The sequence below is a fragment of the Clarias gariepinus genome, chromosome 19, assembly GCF_024256425.1.
Source record: "Clarias gariepinus isolate MV-2021 ecotype Netherlands chromosome 19, CGAR_prim_01v2, whole genome shotgun sequence".
Lineage (NCBI taxonomy): Eukaryota > Metazoa > Chordata > Actinopteri > Siluriformes > Clariidae > Clarias > Clarias gariepinus.
In genome coordinates this window covers 2,058,993-2,085,058 of record NC_071118.1, presented here as the reverse complement: position 1 = coordinate 2,085,058, position 26,066 = coordinate 2,058,993, and the positions used below count along the sequence as shown (strand labels likewise).

At 41.5% G+C, this 26,066-nt stretch overlaps 1 protein-coding gene across 1 annotated transcript; it reads right to left on the bottom strand.

The window, feature by feature from the left end:
* Positions 1–325: 325 nt before the first annotated feature.
* On the bottom strand, positions 326–25,558 carry siah2l (seven in absentia homolog 2 (Drosophila)-like). Its single transcript, XM_053478087.1, has 2 exons — positions 25,064–25,558; positions 326–4,482 (listed from the first exon to the last, which is right to left on the bottom strand). The coding sequence occupies exons 1-2, from the start codon at positions 25,499–25,501 to the stop codon at positions 3,931–3,933; spliced, it is 990 nt and encodes a 329-aa protein (XP_053334062.1). The 5' UTR covers positions 25,502–25,558; the 3' UTR covers positions 326–3,930.
* Between the last annotated feature and the right edge of the window lie 508 nt (positions 25,559–26,066).

Below are 26,066 nucleotides of genomic sequence, written 5' to 3'. Positions count from 1 at the left end.
TGTTAACCGGATAGAAAAAAAATTCAAATGACTCTTCTTCTGTTATTCTACTCATTTAAAAGTCCTTCTTTGACTCGAACACCCTTTGACTTGAACATCTGGGGCATTTGTATGCTTCACTACAGTGCACGAAAAAATCCAAACTCCCTCTCAGCCAGGATGGGGCATTTATCTCAGTTTTGAAAGAAAAAAAAATATATAAAACCTTTTTTTTGTACTATGTTTCCAAAAGCAAAGAGTAATTGTATTATTGATGATCTAAATAAATGTTGCCCGAGATAATCAAGCAGCCTTAATTGATATTGCTATGACAACAGCTGTTACAGTGAGTTTTTTTTTTTTTTTTAATAATTAAACGCTTAGGTAAATAAAAAATAGTGGAAGTGGTTGCTGCTACAATTTTTACTTTCTTTAAAATGGCAAAAAAATTATAAATATGTAATATAAATATATATTTTAAAAGCAACAAAACGTATCGTCCACTTGTCCATGGATGAGACATTTATAAAAAAAAAAAATTACCTGTAAAATAAAGCCATGTGCAGAGTTTGTGAGCAAGTCTGTATTATGTATCGCGATGTATCTCGTTAAAAAAATTCTTCAAGAATCATATGACATTTCCATTATTATATAACCCCTGTTGTTATTATTATAATTTTTCAGTTTGTTGTGTCTGCTTTAAACAAACAATTCTCTATGAGGAATCTGATTGGCTGGTTGCTCATGACAATTTGCCATTTCTACCCCGAATCTCCAATTAAAGTTTTTCAATTTCCGCCAGTTGATTAGCGGAGATCCAGCCACTGAATATTGATGCCTTGGTTTCGAACCGCAGCGAGGGGTTTCTCATCATCACGCCACCTGCTGCCTTCATCAACATGAATTTATTCAGAGCCGCAGTCCAGTTCGTTACGCTCTTCTGTGTGTGTGTGTGTGTCGTGTCGTGTCGTGTCGGGGGTTAAAAAAGTAGGCTGGGTGAAAGTGTGTTGGCAGCTTAAAGGGAGGAAACAAAGAAAACCCAAATAGGCGCGAGGTTTTTCGTCCTTCTAATTGTCTCGTTCAGTCACTGAAGCCTTTCTATCTTTTTCTATCCATCTATCGATCATGAGAGATAACTAAAGCAAAATGCACAAATTAGGTTTTTTTTTTTTTTGTCCATGAATCATAAACCCATGATTTTAATCACACTCCTGGATGTGTAGGTCACTTCGGTTAAACACGTCTTAATCGATCGATACGTCTAACAGACACGCCCACCCGCAGAGCATCGTCTCGTTATTAACCTAAAGGTGGCTGTAGACGGTTTCTGCATGATCGCATTAAAATCAGTTTATCTGAAATCTGATTATCCAAAAAAGATAAATAATAATAAAATAAAGGAAATTAAAAGTTCTGTTAACGATTTCAATCAGCACGACCTGGAAAAGCTCGCAACAGCACTTAGACACCAGGGTTGAAATTTTTTTTATTTCAACTTGTTGTTTGTAATCACTAGCGAGACTAGCGGTGAAAAAACACCAGCTAGTGATTATTGATTTTCTTATGTACTGTGTCTTATCGTGTCACATACAACACTTTATAAATAACTCTGCGTTACCAAGTATCAAACTTTTCTCCCCGGCCTTGATCGTCTTTCGGTTTCCTGTCTTCTGGACTCTACGCTGTCTTAAACTCGGTGTCTGTAAACCGTACAAACGCCAGAGAAGAGGCGTCACGCGTCCTGACGTTGTCTCCTGCACAAGCTTCATGCCCACAAGAAACACCAGTGTGAGTACAACAAGCTCAATCTGACACAAGACCTGCTTTTCTTTGCTACATTTGTGAAACGGCTATCGTGGGAGACGGAGGGTCGGATTTCCCGCTATAGTCTTGATATTAAATAACTACAAAATGGTTCATGTGATGTTCAAATGTACTAAATAAAAAATTTTTTTTTAAAAATTATTAGAATTTTTTAACATATATTGGGACTCATTAGCATTATTAGAATTGCCCCTGCCCCATTTATAAAAGAAAAAAAATGTTTAAAACATTATTTTAGACATAAATTATCATATCAAGAAATACTTTCACATATCGTGCCTTGACGTTTTGTCGTATCGGCCAGCCCTAATGAGTCTCATTTATTTATTTATTTATTTTTGTACAAAATGGATCCAAAATGCTTGAAATTCATCACCAGGGGATGTTTTGTGTAATTTAGTGATTTCATGTTTGTGTCTGTGTGTGTGTGTGGCATTAACGTCTGAAACGCCACGTCCACGCTCGATCTAATGAGGATGTCGAGTTGCCATGACAACCGGGTGATTACTGGGAAAAGCGGACTCTGATTTAAGTGAGGCGAGAATACATATAACATTTCTAACACGACGCACAGAAATCCCATCACATTAATGCAAAAGGCACAAAGGAAACGGGATCGACGTTTACGTATTTAAATAAGAAAGACGAAAAGAGAAGCTAAGGGGAAAAATAAAATCAGGCTTTTGTTGTTTTTTTTATAATTTTTTTAATAGAACTGAAGACCACCAGGGTCCAGAGGATCGACACGGTCCACTTACGGACGTCTTGGACATCGGAGGTATTCGTGTAGAGGTGTCGGGTTGTGTGTGTGTTTATGTGTGTGTGTGTTCTGGAGGTTTTATATAAAGCAGTTTTCACAATAATTTTTTTTTCCCTCATAATGCCGTTAATGTATAAGGCTCTATTAATTAAAGAGTTCTGGATGACAGACCTGAAATTCAGCACGAGCTCTGAAAGGTCGAGTCGTAGAGACCTAAGGCGCTGCAAGGTGGATTTACCGAGGAAGTGTTAAAAAAAATTATAATAAATTAAAAAATAAAGTTAAAAAAACAATACATTTCCACCCCCCAAAAATCCAAAATAATCTCTCAGAGCTGCAGTTTTAAAAAGAAGAGCAGAAGCACAAACAAATCGAGCCCGTTTTCAAAGATACTGGACTGACCAGAGCACACGGCAAACCTTGGTTTTTTTTTTTTGTTTGTTTCTTTTTGTTTAGTTTTTAAGAGGGATTTTTACAAACTGCATCATCTTGATCACTAAAAAAAAAAAAAAAAAGAGGGGGCGATGCCGAAACCCTGAACCGCTCCCATGTGGCGCAGTTAGCAGTCGCTCGTACCTTTAATCGTACCGTAGCATGCAGGCTCGTGCGGTTTTTACATGCAGTCGTGAGGAACCGGACGACGAGCGGTACCGAGCCCGGAGTACCACAGTTAGAAAACATTCAAGTATACGAGGAAATTCGAACGTACAGTTATACAGGAGGAGATTTGTTTTAGTGACATTTGAAAAGGGGATTAGCGTGATTGGTCGTATTTTGTTTATTTTCGTTTCGATTAACCATGTTGAAATTCTTGGCTCTGGTTTGGTGCCAACCCGAGATCCGCCAAGACATTGTTCACCCACCCCCAGACGAAGCTTCCAGGATTAATTGGTGGTGGTGATCTAAGAAGGAACAGACATTTAGAAAAACGTAAAAAAAACCAAAACAAACAAACAAAAAAACCTAAAACAAACAGTCATGCATTTGCCTGACAGAACCTGGTGCAGTGAAGTTGCAAGTTTACTTTATTTTACTTTATTGTTTGTTTTTTTTTGTCAATGGGACCTGCACACGCTTAGCATCTTGCAACCTTCTACACAGTCATGATTCGATTTCGGGAAAAGTCAGTGCAAAATCTCACATCACACGCGTGTCATCGTGCGAAGCAGCCGTGCTACGATTTTCGTATAAAAAAACAAAAAAACAAAAAACAGCCTGTAGACTGTAGATGTCCCGTTTGTAGACCGAGCCACGCTCCGTACCTTCCGCGACCCGAGGTGCAAGGTACAATTTTTTTAATTCCCCCGAACGGGTCATTTCCTGAAACTCCGTCCCCATCCTTGTCAGTCCCGGGAAAGTCTGAAACCTCAGCACATGGAGATGGTGACATTAATGCCCAGGTTGCCACTGTCCGCGAACAGGTGAGCGATAGAGGTGTCGAAGACGAGGCAGTCGCTGTTCATGATGGCGGCGGCTACTCCGTCGTGAATGGACCGCGGCGTGGCTTCCCACGTCAGCCGCCTGCGGTTGCCGTTCAGCTCGAGGCGGTAGGCAAAGTTCTCAGCCTGTTTGCGAGTCCCGATGAGGAGCACGATCGCAAAGAACTGCTGGTGGCCCTCGTACTTCTCTTGCTTCTCCAGCACCAGCATAAAGTGGTGTCCGAAGCAGGACTGCATCATGACCCAGTCCACTGCGCCAGGGAGGTTGATGTCCGTCGCCAGGAAGACGATGTCCTCGCCTTGCAGCGTGGTGATGGATTTGTGGGCGTGCATGAGGTGGGGCATGACCGCCTCCAGGGAGCCCTGCCACTTGCAAGAAGCGCCCGGGCAGGGGCAGGTGTACGGCCGGAACTCGCAAACCTCCTCGTGCTCGGGCTTCTCACTGTGGTGGAGCGACAGCATGCAGCCCGCTGAAGCATACTGCAAAGAGAAAGAAAGGAGAAGAAGAAGAATGCAAATGAAAACACTTTAAATCTAAAATGTATTTATTTATATGGCTGCCACGTGAAACCTGAGGCTCTGCAAAAGTCTTGTTTTAAAGGGTTTGACGTGTGTGAGATTAATTCCTTTAGGCGTGGTTACAGTTTTTGGCCACATGCGGACAGTGAAGGGAAAGGTGATAGAGATTTAGTCAAGTGGATTGGTATGCTTTACATTGTATATTCGTGTCAAAAGCATACAAGACTCACTTTGTCAGACTTAAGAACAAATCCGACTTACAAACATGCTCCCGGAACAGAACTCGTTCATAAGTCAGGGAAAAACCTGTATTACTGCTGATGCTGAGTGGTTAGATAGTATAGATAGATAGATAGATAGATAGATAGATAGATAGATAGATAGATAGATAGATAGATAGATAGGGAAAATTAAGTGTCAAAAGCGTACAAGACTCACTTTGTCAGACTTAAGAATAAATCCGACTTACAAACATGCTCCCGGAACGGAACTCGTTCACAAGTCAGGGAAAAACCTGTATTACTGCTGATGCTAAGTGGTTAGATAAATAGATAGGGAAAATGAGGTCGCTGCTGAAGTTTGTTATATAAATGAAAAATTTGTAAATTATATCTTTAGGCACTTTGCAGCCTGTCGCAAAGTAAATCATTTGTTTACATTTCTTTAATTTAATCAAATGAAAACAAAATGAGTACGGGCCCTCAAAAATTTGGCATGATACTGTATGAAGACACTGTGCAAATTTCTTGAACGTTTCTGAGTATGAACATTTTAAAAACTCTTGAGGTTAGTTTTTTTATTTTTTATTTGAGAAGCGTTTAAAGCTTGTGAGGAACACGAAAAATTTATAAACTGAAAGATTCCGCCATGTCTGCATGCAGACGCAAAGTGGAGAACAGACCAGGCTGCCTTTAAATATCTGGGAAAGAGGAAAAAAATAAACATCATGTAAAGAACGCATGAAGGGGAAAAAAAAAAAGCTCAGACAGGATCATTCATAAAAAGGCAAGCCGAGCCATTAAAGCCAAGGAGGACAGAACAAAGGAGCGAGTACAAAAAAAAAAAAGGAAGGTACAATGATGAAGGAATGACGGAATCGTAAGGGCAGAGGAAGGACACAGGATATAACCGATGCCAGGGGAACCACGGAGTCGAGAAAGACGAGTCCATAAATTAGTTAAAGTGGGTTACTGTGTGTGCACCACACGTCCTGCACCACACGCAAGCTTGGGTCGGAAAAGGTCAGCGTCTTATTCTCTAAATGAAGACAGCGTTAGGAAACGAGTGGGACGCACCAGGGCAGCCGCCTCAGAATAAATGACTCGAGGCTCTTTGCTTGATTGTTAAAGCAGGAAGGACTGCTCAAGGTCAAATATGAGCATTGTCAGGAAATGCAAGCGCTGCAAGAACGACGCTCCCTGAAGTCACAGTGCGCGTTACAGCCAAAAACCGGCGGGATCGGACTCGAGTGTCAAGAAAAAGTGCATATCCTGCAAAAACCTGATAACAGGATCTTTTTTCTGGAATTTTATAGGCTTAGCAAGGTCGCAAAAATCGAGCTGGTGGTGTTGATTAGGATTAGCACTCGCTATTATTTAAAAAGGTCATATACCGCCAGGGACGAAGACGCGGATATATGGAGCTTAAGGGAAAGCGGAAGACGGATAAAGAGAGGGTGGTGATGAAGGGAATGAGCAGTGAGCCTGTAAGATTAACACAATTCACCGACCATAAGAAGAAGTGACATGTTTAGACCAGACGTCAAAGTCTAATAACACCCTGTGGTCTGGGTTCATTCCAACACGAGCACGCTTGATAATCAACAGGCTATAAATCTGGGACGATAATCACCAGTCACCACCCGATACGACGTTGTGATATCTCTGTGCTGATTCGGTTAATATTACAATTCTGTCTGTAATTTTTTTTTTATTCAAAAGTTGAGTCTTAACTTAAGTTTTATAGCTTAGCTTTATTCAACAGCTTCACAACTGAGTCATTAAAATTGCGCATTAATTGTAACAATTGTCAAGTGCAGCATTAAACGTTACAAAAAGTAACATTTTACTGTTTAACAGTTAAATGTTTAACAAGTTTAACATTTAGCTGTCCTAATCTTTATCTGGCATCCACCATTACTATTATTTTTTTAAAAAATACAAATAAAATGTCACTCCTAAAACTGGCACGGGTGTTTCGAGTGTCCTCTTGCACTGGCACGGGTGTTTCGAGACCAATTTTGAGACTCTTTTTTTACTATACATCTGAGCAGTTGAGAGTTAAGGGCCTTGCTCAAGGGCCCAACAGTTTAATTCGTTTCAATTTTCTTTTTATTTTATACACTGGCGACAGGGTTTTGAACCCGAGACCTTCAAATCAGTGGTATAATACCTTAGCCTATGACACAGAAGCTCTTATCGAGCATGAGGGGCGTGTTCAAATGAAGCCTTGCTTTGAGGTGTGTGTCGGTTCCCTGAGGGTTCGCGTTTGCCGGGATCACATGACTGACTTGTTATATTCGAGATTTCTGTTCTAGCGCTTGCGTTTCACACTTTACTTCTTTTTTTTTTGTATCCCCCTTTTTCCGAATTTTCTTCCCTAATTTTTGGTAGTGTCTAATTCCTCCCAGTCACTGGAGGCTGCCACATTAAGCTTCTACTGCCAATCAGTCGGTAAGGGCCGCAGACTGACCTACGTGTTTCCTCCGATCCAAGTGACGTGACCGACCATTTTTTCGAACTGCTCGCTCACGCACCGTTGGGGGCGGCGTAACACACTCGTAGGAACAGCGCTATCCGCTCACTCCGCCTGCGTGAGCTCACAGACCCCCCTGATTGGCTTAAAGAGCCGTCATTAATGTGGGAGCACCAAGAACCTCTCATCCCCCCCCACCTAAGAGAGCTCGGCCAATCAGCTCTCTCTATGCCTCCGGCTGTGAGAGGTTACAGCATCACCCAGGGATCGAACCAGCTATCTCCGGATGATAGGGCGAGCGCTTTACGACTGTGCCACTCGGAGGCCGACATTTACTTCTTATCTAACACATGAAGAAGGAAAACGCAAACTAAATCTTTTGGCTTGCGATGTTACGATCTAGTTGCTACACAAGATGGCAGCACAACAAGCCCTCGAATAAAGCTTCATGAAATTAACCACTTGGTGAAATTATTACCTGGGGAGCCTTGACATTTTTTAAAACTGTTTTATCTTCTCTTAACTAGTTTAACGTATTGTATTTTCCAGTATTTTTATTGTGTGGATCATGTGGGTTTTATTTATTTTTATTGTCTGTTTGTACAGCACTTGACACCTAAACAAGGTTTCACAACGCTGCACGTTCGTCGTATCGTCTCCGAGGAAGTCATGAAAGCAACGAGCCAGTGGAGGGCGTGCATTCAAGCTATTTTGATCAAGGGTAAATTGTGCATTCTTAGGCAGGATTTGCAGATCCTCACAGATCCAGGATTACCGGGTTGATCCAAGGGCTCTGGTTATCGAGCTCTCGATCTTTTAAAAGAAATTTCGCGATACTTTAATGTCCGAGGAACCGAAGAAGCGTTTCATCTCATATCTCGTGGGTGCCAGTTTTTTGGCGCTTATGTTTTCTCAAAAACGCGCAGAGTCCTGGAGGTCCCTCTTAATCCTTCTCAGAAATCTCAACGTCTCAGGTCTATAAAAAAAATAAAAAATGTTCTGGAAGCAAAGTCATCCCTCCTTGTTGGCCGGTTAGCTTCTTATCTTCGTTTTTAATTAGAGACAGGGCGGATTTCGTACGGTAATCCTGCAAGCAGTGGGCTGGTGATAAAGCCGCCCCTCTCTCTCTCTCTCTGAGGATGAGGTGATTATGAAGGATAGGAATGTGATTTGAGAGACGCTCACTTGTTGTGGAACAGGTTTCTGTGGACACGAAGGAAACCTGAAGGCTGCCCTATTTCTGTCAATCATCATCATCGTGACTTGTTGTTTATTGAAGAAAAGTAAATAAGAACCTGGACCACCGGGCTAATTAATCTTGCATCAGAAAAACCGACCGCCCCCCCCCCCCCCCCTTCTCTTCCTCTACCCCCTAGCGTTTTTTCGTATTTTAATTACGGCGGTGTCCGGGGCTCTGCAACGCCTCGCTTGGCATCGGTTTCTGTGTTCAGCCTGACTCTCTGCCAGACTCGCCCCTGTGAAGTCTGCGAGCTCGGCTGCTGAATTATTGACGCGTTTCCGCATTTAAGTTGCAAATCACATCCCCTGAGCGCCGAGCTCCCCGCGGCACCGGCGTCCCGAGCTCAGATTTCTTTACTTTCTGTTTCTTTATAGATGTTTAAAACGCGCACGTCTAACCTCGACTGCAGAAGGTTAAATACATTTTACACTGTATAGTTTCTCTCTTTTTCTCTCTTTCACTCTCGCTCTCCGTCCCTCTCCGCTCTAAATTTGTCCAAATCCCCCCAAAAAATTCAAAGATGCTTTTGCACTGGCGAAGCAGCACGACTTCACAGCTGGATTTACTCTCGAGCTTTACTTCAGACTCTCGAGCTTTAAACTAGTTCACTTTCCTGAATTATTTATTCCAAAAAGGTCAGCTTTCTTTCCTTCAACCTTCCTTTAATCTTTGATCCATTCTTTTTTTTACCTTCTTTCTTTCTTTTCTTCCCTTCCTTGTTTTACGGCTTCATTCATTTCTTTACATCCATCCTTTTAACCGTCCTTTCTTCCTTCCTTCCATTCTTTTGTTCAACAGTCCTTTTATTTTTCTTTCTTTTATCCTGTTCTTTAGTTCTTTTCCCCCCGTTTTCTTACAATTTTCTTTCTTTTCTTGTTTTTCTCTTCTATCTTCTAACCTTCAGTCATCCTTTCTTTATTTCGTTACATTCTTTTCTCCATTTTCCTGCTTTTCCTCATTATTTTACTCATCAGTTCTTTTATTTTTTTCTCTTCTTTAGTCTTACATTTCACTATTTTCTTTGTTTATCCCCCTTTTTTCCCCTCATTTTTTTACTTTTCTTCCTTTCTTGCTTTTTTTACTTCCATCTGTTTTATTGACCTTCCTTTTCCTCTTAAATTCTTTTTTTTTTTAATCTTTTTTCCCTTCCCATCTCATCTTGCCTTCATCCCCATTATTTTTTTCTTTTTATTTTTTTAAATATTATTCCTGTTTCCTTACATTCTCTTCCTTCCTTTCTCTCTTTCCTTTTATTATTTCGTAATTGTATTGCTCTTCTTCCTCCCTTTCATTCTTTGTGTTTTTTTTTACAGTCCAAGCTGGACACTTTAGTGTAAATTTGGATTATGTACCGTAAACGTACAAACCGCTTCCAATTCCAAATCCGGAATTCTTCAATGGAAGGGTTTTTTGCTTCTTTCTTTTTTTTCTCCTTCCATCACGGCTATCTGTCCTGTGGAGATAAACTGGGACGGGTTTGATGGTCAAGGCCGAGTGACAGGACGACCCGCTCTCTCCATCATGTGTCAGTCACGAAGTGTGTGTGTGTGTGTGTGTGTTGTGTGTGTGTGTATGTGTGTGTGTGGTGTGTGTGTGTGCGTGCATGTCAGGGCGCATGGGAGAAAACCTGAAGCTGTCAGACTATCATTATAACCTTCACCTGCAGAGAAATCGAGAGAGTGAGAGAGAGAGAGAGAAAGAAAGAGAGAAGCTCTACCACTTCTCAGTGAGATCACGCCACGCTGCTCTACACGACTCCGAGGCTGCTGGGAAATCAGACACCGATCTCCAACAGCGCACACTTCCACCAGGTGGCGGGAATCTGATTTCCCCCGATCGTTACCGGGACACTGCGGCCGGGGCAGGGAGGGGTGAGGAGGGGCGAGTCGAGGCAGGGTCGTCTCCTCAGGGACGCGCGAGCTAATCCGGAATCAATAGCAATCGGGCTAAAAGTTTCAGAGCTGATGTAATTAGGTTAAGGAAGGCCAGGAGAACGTGGAACCCGAGCTTGCGCTGACGTGATTAGTCTTTTCCATTGTGTTTCTCATAAACCTGATTAAAAGCCACAGGGCATGATGGGAAAATTATTCAAATCCGACATCGAGTCATTTCGCAAAATCGCACAACACGTATAATTTATTAACCCGAGATCGCGTTGAGTGAGGGCATAAAATTATTTCACTTTATATAAAACAGCAATTTAATTTCCTGCCTGAAGCACAATGTTCTCTGTTCAAATATACAGACGTGAATACCATCAGCGTTCAGATTCGTCCCTTATAAGACAAAATTTAATTTTTTTATTTTTCAATAAAAATACCGAAAGCTTGATTATCAGCAAGTAGTGAATCTTTTTAAAATATTATTTTATTCTTTTGAAATATATATTTATATTACAAATATATATTTGTAAAACTACAAAAGTAAAAAAATATATATAATTTTATGTTTTATATACGTATGTTTCGTAGCTGTAACACAAAAGCACAAAGCTGATTTTGCACAAAAATCTAATATAATAAATCTAATAAAATAAAATCATTCTAATGAAAAAATGAAGAAAAAAAAAACATTTCTGTCAAAACTAGGGATGTTAACGAACCACTCAGATTAATTATCGTTACGAATGTAAACATTAAACAGTAACTGATAACGGTACCATATTAAGCATTGTTTTGCGTCATATTTCTCCGTAGTTCACATATCTATAAACTCGCAGTTCAGTCAATGTACAGCGTTAGACGCATTTTTACGGCCATTGTTTTAAAATGAAGACAGAGACTGTATTCGTAATATACATAATATTACGAATACAGTCGTATATAATAATAAAGTAATATTTGTGATACAGTGGCTAAGGACACGCCAAGCGTGTGAGCGTTTGGTAAATAATAAAAACGCGCGGTTCTACATTAGTTGGTTCTTCACTCCCCTGATCTTGATGCATTTAAAGAATAAAATTTAAAATTAATTGTTTAATGCTAATTGAGTGAAGAACAGTTTTGGGGGACGTTACCTTTTAAAGTAACTAATTACATTACAAAATTACTGTCATTAAAAAGTAATCAGTTACATTACAGAGTTACTTTCTGATAAAAGTAACTAGTTCAAATACTTTTCCACTGCAGATAATGAAAACTCATTTGTGATTCCTCATGCATGTTGTTTTTGTCAAGACCTTTATAATTATTCTACCATCACTTAGCGAAGTTTGGCCCATAATCTGTTAACTACTAATACCCCTATCTCACCTACGTGGTTTCCGCGCTTCGGTCCTTTTATAGTCAAACCGCATGGGTGAGATAGTGGTATAACAGCAGGAATAACGAGAGGGCGGAGGTAGGTTATCGGGGGCGGGGCTTGTAGGACGACTTTCACACACATTTTTTTAATTGGATTGGGAATGACTGCTGTCTGGCTCACGGATTACATAAATTGTCTGAATAACGGATTACATTTTAAAAAATTTAACTAAATAACTAAGTACTTAAATAATGGACTCAACACGTTAGATTACTCGTTACATTAAAAAAGTAAGTTAAGTACTCTAACGCTAACGTTAATTTGTAACGGGTTACACCCAACACTGGTGAAGAATGTCGCATTAATTAATTTTAAATTACTTTAAACAATAATGTTCACGTTTGACCTATTTGGTACCCTGAGGCATGAGTGTGAGTGTGTATGTGTGTGTGGAGTGTATCAGATATCTAATGGGGGGGGGGAATCAATCAGATCACAGATCCTGGATCAAATGCCAAAAATGTTCTCTGTAAATCTCTGTAAAAGAATTCCAAAGGATTCCCGGGAACTGGCCTGTTGTTGTTCTTTTATCATCAGGTTCGAGTTCATTATGCTGTATTTTAAATTTCTAATTTATTATATTGAAGTATATTTATGCAAGTGCATCATTATGTGAAAAAGTGTTTCAGTTACAAAAATGTAAAACTTAGCAAGTTTCATTTATTTATTCATTTATCTAAAGTAAACGATACTTGATAATCATCTTTTCTTAGAATTATATTCTGAGACATGCATCACAGTTAATTATTATCGCTAATGTCACATGTCATAAATAATAAACAATAATAATAATAATATTAATAAAGTATGAAGAAAAGCCGAGACAAACAGATCCTAACTTGTGTTGAACAACAGTGCTGAGTGTGTATGATGAAATGCTCAGAGGGCCGGTGCGCGGGTCCTTCGGGAGGCGCTACTCACCTCGCTCTCAGGCAGCGGCTTGGTGGGACACACGGGACGGCCGGAGCTCGGGGCGCACACGCCGCGCTGGCGCTGCCAACCGAGCAGGCAGCGCCACTGAGAGAGCTCCTTCAGGAGAGGGAGGCAGGAGGCCGGACACAGCATCGTCACGCCGTGACACACACACACACGGATCTCTCTCCCTCGTATGCTGAGTGACCAAAAAAAAAAAAAAAAATTCCAACGAATACACTTGGAAAAAGACGTGAGGATCCTCGGCTGTTCGGAAAACAGAGCTCGACACACACACACACTCCTCCAAATAAAAAACGTTGCCACGTCTGTGTGTGTGTGTGTGTGTGTCTACTGTAAGTAATTACCCTGTTCGCTCTCTTTGCTTACTTTTACTCCTGACAAAGATGTATTGTGTCCGAGGAGAAACCTGGAAAGGACATCTGCTTCTCCTCTGCTGCCAAAACACTGTGTACACGCACGGACAGTCGTTAGAGAGACACGGCTGCAGTTTGCTCACACACACACACACACTAATTGAGTGCAGTCCGGCCCCAAAACAAGCTGATCAATTCCTCAACTCAACAGAATGAACCTGAGAGTCTCTGTGCTCCAGTCAAACACCCCTCTTTCTCACAAACACACACACACTCTTTCTCTCTCTAACGTAAGAATTTTACCATCTGCTACACGACTACTATTCCGCACACCAACAACAACAACCTCAATCAAAACAGCTTTTTCCTTCCCTTAAATGCGTCTCGCCAGAACCGACGACATCGTCCTGGCGTCCTCACAGGAAACAAAATCCTGACAAGCGCAACAGCCTGTGTGTGTGTGAGAGAGTGTGTGAGATCATGTACAGGAACATGCGAGTGCGAATCGAAACACGACAGTCTTTCCAGGGTAAACACGCATCCGTTCCTCTCTGTCTCTCTCTCTGTGTGTCTCTCTGTGTTCGTCTCTCCGCTTCAGAGAAAGAAAGAAAAACATTCTGGACTGCAGCACTGGCAGAACGCTCGCACGAGACGGGAGGGGGAGAAGAGGGGAAGGAGGAGGAGGAGGATCGCGCTTTGTGTGTGTGTGTGTGTGTGTGTGAGAGAGAGAGAGAGTGAGAGAGAGAGTGTGTGTCTCAGCAAGTGGTTCCCCCACCAAACCCTCCCCTTACGGTTCCCTTTCCCCTCGTCTGCAGATGTTTAGGGACTCGCCACTTCTGTAAACGCTTCTATTTTTAACGTCGCTTAAACCATATATATATATTTATATATTTATATACACGCACACACAAAATTTGCAGTTTTTCACAATTCAAGGCGGTTACGTTCCTGGAGCACCCGCGAAATGTGAAAAACTGTCATGTGTATGTGGTCCGACAAATAAATAAATAAATAAAAATGCCTGTTTTTATAGTTTAAACCCTAAATATGTTCCCAAAACACTTTCAAACTTAAAGTTTGATACATAAAAAACTAAATGTAAACCCGTGTACTGTACAGTGCTGTACTGCGGTGTCTCACACAGTGCTGGGATGTAAAACACACGTTACCCACTGAATGCACACGCGTGTTTCCTTCGGTATCAGTACTCTAGGGTAAATACGGTAATAATTCATCGTCCCAAACCGTGTTTTTTTTTTTTTCCTCTACGGTCGCTTTGTGTTCTCTCTGCGGTACTAATGAATTTATACAGTATTAGATTTTATATGGAAATGTAACTGGATTAAGGTTAATATTTATGTTACAACATTAGTAAATGTTAATACTTTAGTGTTATAACGCATGAAAAATTGTATAATCGCCACAACAAAAAAAAGGAAGGAAATTTGTGGTTGCGGGGGTTTCCGTGAACAATTATTAGTCAGGTTCTCAGGAGAAATCCGCCAGCAACTGAGGGCCGCAAACTCTGAACTGCGACTTTGCGCGGGGTCGACTAAAAGCTACAGTAGTCCATTAACAGTAAAACCCCTGTCGCGTCTTTGTTTTCAGCTTTGCGTCTTTCCTCTTGAGCGTTTATTTTACCGCTAGGAGAATTTGCACATGGACACTCGTTTTTTCCCCAGAAACGTTTTACAATTGTTATACGAGTGAGAACATCTCCATCCATCAGAGATTGCCCGTGAGTAAGCACCAGTGCGTTGCTGGCTTCGTTTAGATTTTGGGGCGTATATCTGTAGGATTTGGAGTGATTTTGACAGGATGTCACGCGACGCGACTTTCCTGTTCTGAAAAGGAAACGTGTATTTGAATCCCAGGCACAAAGCCAGCTTAATTATCCACATGTGACTGTGTGCGCACGTGTTGCCTTTTTCAAATTTTATTTATTTACATCACTTTACTTTCATCCTTTCCTTTCTTTCTGTCCTTCAGCAACAAGCTTTTACGGAATTCCGCCATCTTGTCCTTCATCTCATCCCGTCTCCTGCAGATGAGGCCAAAAGATCGCAGCCGGGGACGGCTTTTTACCTCAGTGACGGACACGGTGACTCCTGCCTACGTGATAAACATCCAAACCACACACACACACTCACTCACTCGACACCTCTTGGCTTCCCTGCGGTGAAAAAGGCCATCTATTTTTAGCGGCAGAGCGAGGCGAGAGTGGCGGCACAGCCGTGAGGTTACGGTGGCACTGCTTTCTCACTCACACACTTCAGGTGGGGGCGGGGTGTATTTGGGGGAGTATGTGTGTGTTGGGGGGAGGGGGTGTACCTCAATCCCGACAGCCTGTGGGTTTCAATTAGGAGCTCTTAATGAGAGATGAAATATGCACTGGGGGGAAAAAACGATGGAGTTAAGGCACGAGAGTGAGTGTGTGAGAGAGAGAGAGAGAGAGAGAGAGAGAAGCGAATGTGATGACGTGCTAATGCTTGTGGATTTTTTCATTTCAGTGCCGAGAACGATCGAAACGCTCAAACGTCTCAAGGTTTCATTTTACCCGTCTACACCATATCCAGCGGCGTTTTACTCAGAATTAATTAAGTGCGCGTCTCGAGACTGTCCAACCTGTCCCTTTTTTAGCACATGCATTTGTTGAAGTGACTTTTTTCCCCCTAGCCAATTGAATGCAGGAATTCTTAAAACCGCCGCCTTTTCCCCATTCCGTCTCATGAAATTAAACCTCTTATTATAGACTAAAACCTGTTCAAACAATATATACAGACAAACACTGTATATATTCATCATTAGTAATAGTTAAATTTAGGCAAAGTTAAACACATCGCACGTTTAACCATTTCATAAAAGTTTCTTTTTTCTTTCGAATTGCTATAAATCCACAGTTCTATCGACTGCTCGCGCATTCCTGTCATCCCTGAAACGCCTCCTGATTCGCTCGAACGCAGTCAAATTCTTTCAATGCAAGCAAACTGCTTCGTCAATGCTCATCTTTTGTAGAAGTGATTTTTTTTCAAGCCAATCAGAACGCTGGAATTCCTTAAAAAAAGAAAAAAGAAAAGATGGCTAGAATACGAGTCAGAGGACGAGCTACGCAAATCGCCTCCCGTTTATTTATATTTGTTACCTTATTTTGGTTAGAATGACCTCATACCAGGACCCTCATATTTTGGAGACCTACTGAAACCCTTCCTGCCTAATGGGCACACTGTAAACCTAAAACGCCCCCGACTGCATGATTGGTGACATCACAGCTCCTCTACAAATCTCATGAAACATGGATCAGTAGAAAGGCTTATCCCTTCCTCAAACAGATTTCTGTCCGCTCTCGCTAACTCAGTAAGGTAAACGTACAAATTTACCCCCAGAGCTGCATATTGTATACGACTCCCGGATGCGATCGATGTCTAAAAGTGCGGACGTTATTGTTGTCCGGCTTCCGGGCAGCTCAGACGTCTGACTGTAACGCTGCTGGAACGGAGCAGCACGCCGTCAATCACATCACATCACATCACCTCGTCCCGCTGCAACGACCGCGCTAGGAGATGGGAAGACTGGCAGCTCGCCAACACAAACGTCAACGCACACAAGTACACACACACACACACACACGGCTAAACACGCACTTAAATTATGCACATACACAGTGTCTAAAAGCATCTTCTTTTACCACAGTCTCTGTCTTCATAGAGTCGGGGAAGAATATGAAATAAAATCATAAAAAACAGACATGCGCAATAAAAAAAAAAAAAGTGAAATGAAGATAAAAAAAAATAATAAAGAAATAATTAATTCATTCTAATTTAATAAAAGCAGGAGTGGAGCGGCCGTGATTCGGTTAGCGCCACCAGAAGCCCGCTGGTAAGATTTTGTACGTCGTTCCCATCAATCTCACTCGAACCGCTCGGCCCACACTCTATTCATTACACACATTTCATACAGGACGAACACATGGGGGGAAATAAAAACACTTAAAAAGATAAAGACGAGGGTGGGAGTGTTTTCAATCCACGGTGGATTTTTTTCTTTTAACCTAAAAGTTAAAATTAATAGGCGTAAGGAACCAGTGGTGCATGAAAGACGTACTCGGCTTATCTTATCAAATTATTCTCGTTAACCCACCAAGATAAAACGAGCCCTCGAAAATGTCTGTAAGAAATCTCTTCTTTTCAGCGCAGCCGTGTTCCTGACTCAAATATTAAAAAGATTGCTAGTCACATGACCGAGTTCTGAATCATGTGACCAAGTACCTAAATATAATGACCTCAGAGTCATGCGATGAAGTCCTTAAATATTATAATGAGCCCTAACGGGAAACGGGACAGAGATCAAGTCAAGTGGATTGCTTTACATTGTATATTCATGTCAAAGGTGTATAAGACTAACTTTGTCCCTGACCTACGAACAAATCAGACTTAAGAATGTGCCACTGGAACGGAACTTGTTCGTAAGTAAGGAGCTACCTGTAGAAGACTGAAAAGAAATATCGCTTTGTACATATCTTGTTTTTAACCAGGGAAGACCAGAAATTATTTGAGTGTTTATTAGCGAACTATAGTAGCTTTTAAAACCTTGCTTTTAATTTGTTTAAAAAAAGAAGAAGAAAAAATAGAAGCATATGCTATAAACTGTCTCCTAGCTGTTACTGGAACAACAACAGACTTTATTAAATTAATGTAATTAAGTAATTAATTAAACGAACGCATCAGTGCTGCTGCAAAAAAATAACGCACACCTCCTCACCAATCGGATTTAAAACGTCTATTGTAAGTATCTATAAGCACATAAACAATAATGTTGCATTATGGGTAAACATTTCCAAATCCAATTCTATCCAATCTATTTCGTATTTTCCACGCGATGTTGAATTACAGTTACGTCACGCTGCCTTTATCTCTAAAACAAAACCCTGTATTAGTTATCTACAGTAAATCCCAGTGAGCTCTCCCTCCTGACTAGCTGCTCTCTTTCTCTCGGGAGCCATCGAGACACACGATTGTCTCCGATATCCGTCTCCTACTGCGCTTTCACTGCTTCACGATCCATCACCTGAAACGGTTTCCAATTAGAGCGATCCTTTAACACAACAGGGAGCGGGGCCGAGGCGCAGCTGGTCCGGAGCGATTGAGAGAAAAACAAAAGACAAGGAGAGAGACATTGTGTGTGTGTGTGTGTGTGTGTGTGTGTGTGTGTAAGAGAGGAAGAGGCAATTGACCGGGGTCATTAATCCAAATCAGCTTCACTTCAAGCCCTTCTTCTAGGATTTAACCGTGAGTCTTTGTGCCAAGCATGATACGGGAAAAAGCCACTGAGGGGAAAACCTGAGCCATAGACTGTTCATGATGTGTCTTCAAGACGAAATAATAGGAGTGTGTGTGTGTGTGTGTGTGTGTGTCGAGTTTGTGCTAACTACAGTACAAAAAGCCACACCAGCATGTCATGTTTTATAGAGCTGAGTGGTATAACGATCTCACTCATACTCGCTACTATTATAAACCTCCTCCGTTTCGGCTTTATATAGAGGAGGTGTTCGAGTCAAAGCGGGACTTTTGGTTGTACAGATGAACAGAACACCGTTCTGAATGAAAATACTCCCTTTGTTTCTCTATACACGAAGGGGGGTCATAAAATTCATATTGTCGTATGATAAAAGGGAAAACATTTGCCTGGAAATGAGGATGTTCATGGACGTTTCTTCTTTTTTACACCTTCATTCATATGTCAATATCTAGTGCATTGTGTAAACAGTCACACGGATAGATATCGTGGAAATCGTATCGTATAAATGTTCTTAAGAATTAATAATAGTTCATTAGTAGCATTTTCTAGCACATCACTCTTTAGGTTCAAAATAATTATTATATACATATGATACATACACATATATTATAATTATTGATTAAGGTATAAAATTATTGTTCGTCTTACAAATTATTATTATTATTATAAATTATTACTGAACATCCGTAACACACGCAGAAAAAGATCTCATCGACGAAATGTGCTGATTTATCACAATTTGACTCTTACACTCCCACATCCCCCAGCTCTACTCCTTACACACACACACACACTAAAGGCTTTAACCACTCAAACCCTGAGTCTCACCGCTTCATTACTGCCATTTAGCTAAGGCAATTAATTAAGCACTCTGGCTACAGCGCCTGGAGTGTTGACAAGCTTGGGGCTTTTATTCCCTTTCCCCCTGCCTCGCTGCATTCTGCTCGGGTGGAGAAACCAGCAGCTGGAACACACACACACACACACACACACACACACACACACACACACACACACACACACACACGGTCCTGATGTGGAGGAACATGCAGAGGCGGTATAAACTGGTGGTCTGGGATCTCTGTGCTCGTTATTATCGTTAGTGAACAGACTGTAAAACTGACCATCACACCAAAACACACACACGTGGCTGATGCAGCAGCGCTGCTGTAGGTCGATACGGTTTTCAACAAACTGCCTCAGGATAAACAGGGTCACCCTGTAGTCGTTGTGGTGATGACGGTTCAAGCTGACGCTGTAGTGACACAAACAGATCGTCACAACAACGGAAAGAAGAAATACCTCAGTATACGAGTTTAATCCGTTCCTGAGGCGATATTCCTTATCTTATCGAAACGCATTTTCCACACAGGAAATAATCTGTTCCAGCCACCCAAAAATATTACAATATTACCAATTTCCGACACTATAATCATATTTTTTTATATAAAAAAACAATTGAAACATTTAGAAAAAGACATTGAATACAAAATATGAAATGGACATTACACCTCACTTAAGCATAATTTATGATTCTTCTTAGCGCCGGGAAATGAAAGTGGCTCGCTTTTATTTTTGCTAGCATCCTTGCTAACGTCTTGCTTGGATTTCCACTGATGGAGACAAGTTTTGAACGGCTCACAGACGTACTTGCGACTTAGCTAGTGTTCAGTTTTTAAATTTTATTTTTTACGCAAAAATTCTTGAGGCGGGGCTGTTCTTATGCCGAGGTACCGCCGTATTAACATTATTGCGACACGTATTCTGTATTTCTTTCTTTTACCCTGGATGGAAGAACTCGCTTATCTTAAAAGCCAATCTTACGGAAACATGCCGAAACAGGAGCGCACGTACACACACACACCTGCAGCTTCATGTCGGGACTCATCCGTGAAATCAGTTAGAGCTGAGGAGCATCCGGAGAGTCGAGGGTTTGTGATTGGACAAAGGGGATGTAAAAAGCTGACGGTGTTAAGATGGGCTCATGATCCAGCTCATGCATGAAAATCATTACAGGTTCTCATTAAGAATCCCCAAGAGAGCGAGAGAGAGAGAGAGAGAGAGAGAGAGAGAGAGAGAGAGAGAGAGAGAGAGAGACAGTGAGAGAGAAAGAGACAGCAAGAAAGAAAGAGAGACAGCTAGAGAGGAATAGAGAGAAAGAGAGACAGTGAGAGGAAGAGAGAGAGAGAGAGAGAGAGAGAGAGAGAGGAAGAGAGAGTAGTTTGAGTTCTACACACTTCTCAGACTGATATGAAATTCACACCATTTGTCTACAAGAGCTGACGTATTGAAGGGAGTGTGTGTGTGTGTGTGTGTGTGTGTGTGTGTGTGTGTGTACACAGCATGCACTGGCCCATGATGGTTATCTTTAGGTTATCATCAACATCATTAACCCTGACTTTTTTAGAAGGTGTGTGTGTGTGTGTGTGTGTGGTGAGTGTGGTGTGTGAATTTATCTGGAGCGGCAAGTCTGACAGCAGCACAGTCTGCAAGTTAGTTTGAATATGTTATTGTTTCCATAGGGACCGCTCATTCACGAAGGCAAACACTCGCCCTAATCTAACCGCAGTAACACAGAGAAGCAAGAACGTGTTGTTTATTATGTAGAAAGAGAAACAACTGTTGTTGAGGTGCTTTTATAAAACGGTTCAACGAACACCGTTTACCATCAGCAGGTTATGATTTGTTTCTTTATTTAACCAGGGTTGGGTATCATTTGGGTTTTTTTTGTTTTTTTTTTAAAGTATGATATCGGTGCCAAATTAATACTTTAAAAAAAAGTATTTAAAAACGCATTTACGCGCTTTTCTGGTACATTCCGGTTATATACTGCAGGTACTACTCTGTATCCAACTCTACTTTGGTGCTATTTGCAAATTCAATATACAGTGGTTTAAAACAGTGTTCGCCCCCTTACTGATTTCTTATTTTTTTGCATGTTTGTCACACTTTATTTCACACTTTCCATGACCTTAAAAAGGTCATGTAAAATGTGACATGCTCAAAAAAAACCTTGAATGTGGCTGAATTACAACAATTCTGCAAAGATGAGTGGGCCAAAATTCCTCCACAGCGCTGTAACAGACTCATTTGCAAGTTTGAAACATTAAAGTATGACAAAAATAAAAAAAAATAAATCAGTAAGAAGGCAAACACTTTCACACCACTGTTCTTTATACAGGTTATACTTTTTTTTTTTTTTTTTACATTTTTATATATTTCTATTCTATATTTTATTTTACTCACTCATCGTCTATACCGCTTTATTCTGTATTCAGGAGACAGAGTGTTGTTTAAGATGACGTAATGTTATTTGTGAATGTGGGTTTTGGCAGGAAGCTGCTCTCTCCTCAGTACTGCAGACCGTACAGACCTACCCTCACCCACGCTGCGAGCCGTAGTTGGTGTCATTTCCGATTATGAAAACAGTGTTGTGTATAGCGCCGTTACTGTCTATTATCAGGACGGGGCTCTTGAGTGATTTACTTGTCTCCACGCAATTAAATCGATCTTTTGTTGATCGAATCGATTAAATGAATCCATGGATCAGTGTCCAATTCTGAAAATGATTTAAAATGCCGTTTTTTGCTTGTTCTACAAGATTTTTAGTTTATGCAAATATGAGTCAGTCTACTGGACCGGGGAAAAAAAAAGTCTATGTACGTTTCACAGCTTTACTAGACACAAGACGCCACAGTCTGAGACTGTGTTCACATTGCAGAAGCAAATCTAATTTATTTCTTCGATCTGATCATTAGGCCGAGTGTCTGCTCTGGAAAACGTCCTAATCAAATCTAACGTCCAGGGGCGTTTATTTGACGATCTGTCCGTTTGTCCTGTTCCCGTCGCTAAGCTCTGACGCCGGGCTGCAAACAACAGGCATACTACACACAAACATACTCATTTACTTTATAAATCACCTGACCTGAAGTCGGCACATAATTAAAGCAGAATTACGAATTCAGAATAGGCGTGCTGGAGATGATGTTCACGTCTCATAACTAGAAGCGGTGATATAAGACGATGTTAATAACGACGGAGCTTCGAACGAAATAAACAAAAGAATCAGAGCTGTGAATTACACCATCGGTTCGGTTCAATTTGATTCAGTAGCACTAGGTCTGATTTGTATAATTCTTACGAGTATTAAAAACTACAAAAAGTAATAAGCATTAAAATTACGACTGCAACTCAAGGGTATTTTTACAGTGGAATAATTTACTGATTATTGGAATAAATAAAAAAAAAATAATAATTCAAGTCCTTAGTGCGTTGTATTTAATTCTCAGTTTTAAATTTTCATTGTTTTAGACACATCCACACACACATCTTTAGACATCACTTCCTCTGAGCGTTACCATGGTAACATAAGTACCTTGGATACCTGCTGTAAAAATTTCACACTACAGACACTAAATATTCAACTAAAACTGATACCGTTATAAAATGTGTATAACAGATTACTAGCCTATATAATATTAGGGATTTATTGATTCAACTAAAACGATGATTAAGATAATGATAAAAATAGGTAATCCCAGACTTACGAACAATTACCGTTCTGAGAGAACGTTCATAAGTCAAAGTTGTTCTTAAGTCCGACAAAGTGAGTCTTTTGTTCCCCACACCGTTTGCAGTTATGTGTGAACTCAGCAATTTCGCTCCATGCAGTTTGGAATCACCCTCAACACTACGCAGGGTACTTCAGGCCGATCGGAATGCACCTTTTTATTTTAAACTGTTTAAGTCTTAAGATTGAAAAGAAGTATTCCTGATCAACAGTGTGACATAAAGCATGCTTTCCTCTGGGCTTGTTTGTGCTTTTTTTCCTCTCTCCATTTTCCAATTTTCTGTCCTGATCAACAAATGGCTTTAAATGAATAAACTCCTTGACACTGGACACACCACGCTCTGATGTTTGATGTGAACATACACCCCTGCCACACGGCTGCCTGATAAACCTGACAGTGTATGGGTATTCCTAATAAAGTGGACGGCAGGCAGACACACTGTGCATAGTTGTAAGAAAGATTCTTTTTCGATTAGGCGGCTTGAAGAGGACTGAAAAGAGAGAGAGAGAAACACAAGCCTCAGGCCGAGCGTCATGATCGTATTTCGGGGTCGTTCGACAACATGGTGAGAATACGCAATCAGCAACACGGTTACAACACCACGACGTCTTCCTACATGACTTTACCACATGCAACACAACAGTGTGTGTGTGTGTGTTTTGGCTTGGGTTTTAAACTGTACTACTGACAGCCTGTGAGCAATACTGTACATGATTATCTACATTAGGGTCGGGAATCAAAAAAGCTTCAAATTGCATTTATTTGGAGACTGGAAAGAAGTAAAAATACACAGGTACATAAATGTGTTAAATACGTGCAGAAGTTGCTACACAAAAAAAAAACTTATTACTGGAGATGAATTCATGCAGATTTATCCAAAACTGTGATTAAATTTTATTTATTTTTTTAATCACATGCTCATCTTCAAAAGTGCTCCTACTTTGCTTAAAAACTCAACTATGATAAAAAAAGAAGAAGAAAGATTTGTGCATCTCTTCTTTAACCGTCTGCTTTTCTTTTCAGATTTCCGTCTTTTAGTAACCTATGTAAAACTTATGCGTACTAAAAACTTTTTACACCAAGCATTTTAAGTAAACAGATATCGATTCCCACCCGATGCCCAAACCCCAGACACTGGATGATGCAGTGCCAGTCCCAAATACCGGGTAAAAAATAGGAGGTTACATCAGGAAGGGGCATCCGGCGTAAAACCTGCGACAAGCCGCGTGCGTGGCAGATCGGATGGTCCGGAAGACTAACAACATACATCATAATCATACGAGCTGAAGGAGCTTTAAACTGTGACTTGATCTTAGACTGATGACAGACTGATGATCTTACACAGGCCAGGGGTAGCTCAGTGGTTAGGGCATCGGACTACAGTTGGGAAGATCCCAGGTTCAAACCCCACAACCACCAAGTTGCCACTGTTGGGCCCTTGAGCAAGGCCCTTAACCCTCAACTGCTCAGATGTGTAATGAGATAAAATGTAAGTCGCTCTGGATAAGAGCGTCTGCCAAATGCCCAAATGATAACGAAATGAAATGAAAAATGATGATCTTGATCTCTCTGCATGGTTACAAGATATACAGGTGCAGTAATGGGATCTTAATCCGATCTAAGTTTCGCAATCCTGATTCCTCTCGAGTGTGTGTTTGATGTTCAAGGACATGATCTGATGGCACAAACTGTTCATCATATCCAGTGCAATCATGAATAGGAAAGGTAAGAAGGCACAGACATGCACACAAACACACACACACACAGACCTGTTGAATCAGGACACTCTTTCTCATCTGTGTGCTGGGAAGTTTTAAACTTGATCTTAATCTCTTGGTGTCTCCACATGGGATCTTTAATCCGATCTACGATTTCCAGTCTGATCTCCCCCGAGTGTGTGTGTGATGTTGAAAGACATGATCCAGTACCACAAGCCGTTCATCACATCCAATCGTGCAATCATGAATCAGAAAGGTGCAACTTTACAGAAAGGCAAGATCACACACACACACACACCTGTAGGATCAGGATACACACACACACACACACACTCACTCATACCTGTGTGTAGGAAACACAGTATGATGTAGGAAGTGGACAGACCTGACACCCAGTAGAGTTTATTCTCGGGTCAGGGGGGAAACACTTACCTTACAGGGGAACGGGAGTGTGGACGCGACCTTCTCCATGGCCAGGTTCCTGATGCTGGGGGTCAGCGGCCCGCGGCATGTCGGGCAGCAGCTCAGCTTCTGTCGGCACTGGTTACACACCAGGTGTCCGGCCTGGCACTGCAGGATCGGCGGCAGCACGTAGTCGAAGCAGACGGGACACTCGAAGAGCGCGGTGAGCTCGGCGGACTGGCCGGCCAGGGCGGAGTGCGGCAGGGCCACCGCGGCCACCGTGGGGACCGAGCCGGCCACCGAGCCCGACACCCCGGCTGCTGCTGCTGCTACCGCCGCCGCCGCTCCTCCTCCTCCTCCTCCAACACCTCCACCACCTCCTCCCGAGCCTCCGTGCTTGTTTCCTCCCGCTTTCCCGGCTCCGAGCCCCCCTCCAGCCGCTCCCCCTGCTGAGGACGGACGGCTCATGGCGGTAAAACGGCGACTTTAACAGCGACACACATCAGACGGGCCCGCGCTGTCTCTCTCTCTCTCTCTCTTCCGTCAGGAACTCCCCCCGCCCTCCTCCCCTCAACACCGCGAAAACAATATGGCCGCCACCGTTTGAGACGCCATTTGATACACTCCCCGTGTGACGTAAGGAGCTCTCAGCCAATCACATGATGCCACGTAGAAGACACGGAAGAGGAAGTCGGATGAACTTTCTCGGTGTACCGAAAGTATGTGGACACTTCAGCATCATTGTAGTAATGGGAAGTTCAAATCATTTTAGTGACTCGGTTCTTTGAATCTCGTTCATCAAAATGAAGGAATCTTTTTTTTTTGGTTCATTTCATTTATTTCGTTCTTTTGATCAGGAATAAATTAAAATGTTGAGTTTTTTAATAAAATGTCTACATACACAAATTTTGGCTATAGTTCCAGTAATGAAAATATTACAAGGCAAATAAGGACATATTAAAATAAACAGAACGAGTATCTCACCTCTTATTTCTTCCAGTCTGAGTCTTTCGTTCTTTTGAATCTATTGCAC

Coding starts and splice junctions, on each gene's coding strand:
- siah2l (XM_053478087.1), bottom strand. CDS start 25,501: ATGAGCCGTCCGTCCTCAGCAGGGGGAGCGGCTGGAGGGGGGCTCGGA. Junction 4,483..25,063: donor CACTCCCGTTCCCCTGTAAG/GTAAGTGTTTCC, acceptor TTCTCTTTGCAG/TATGCTTCAGCGGGCTGCAT.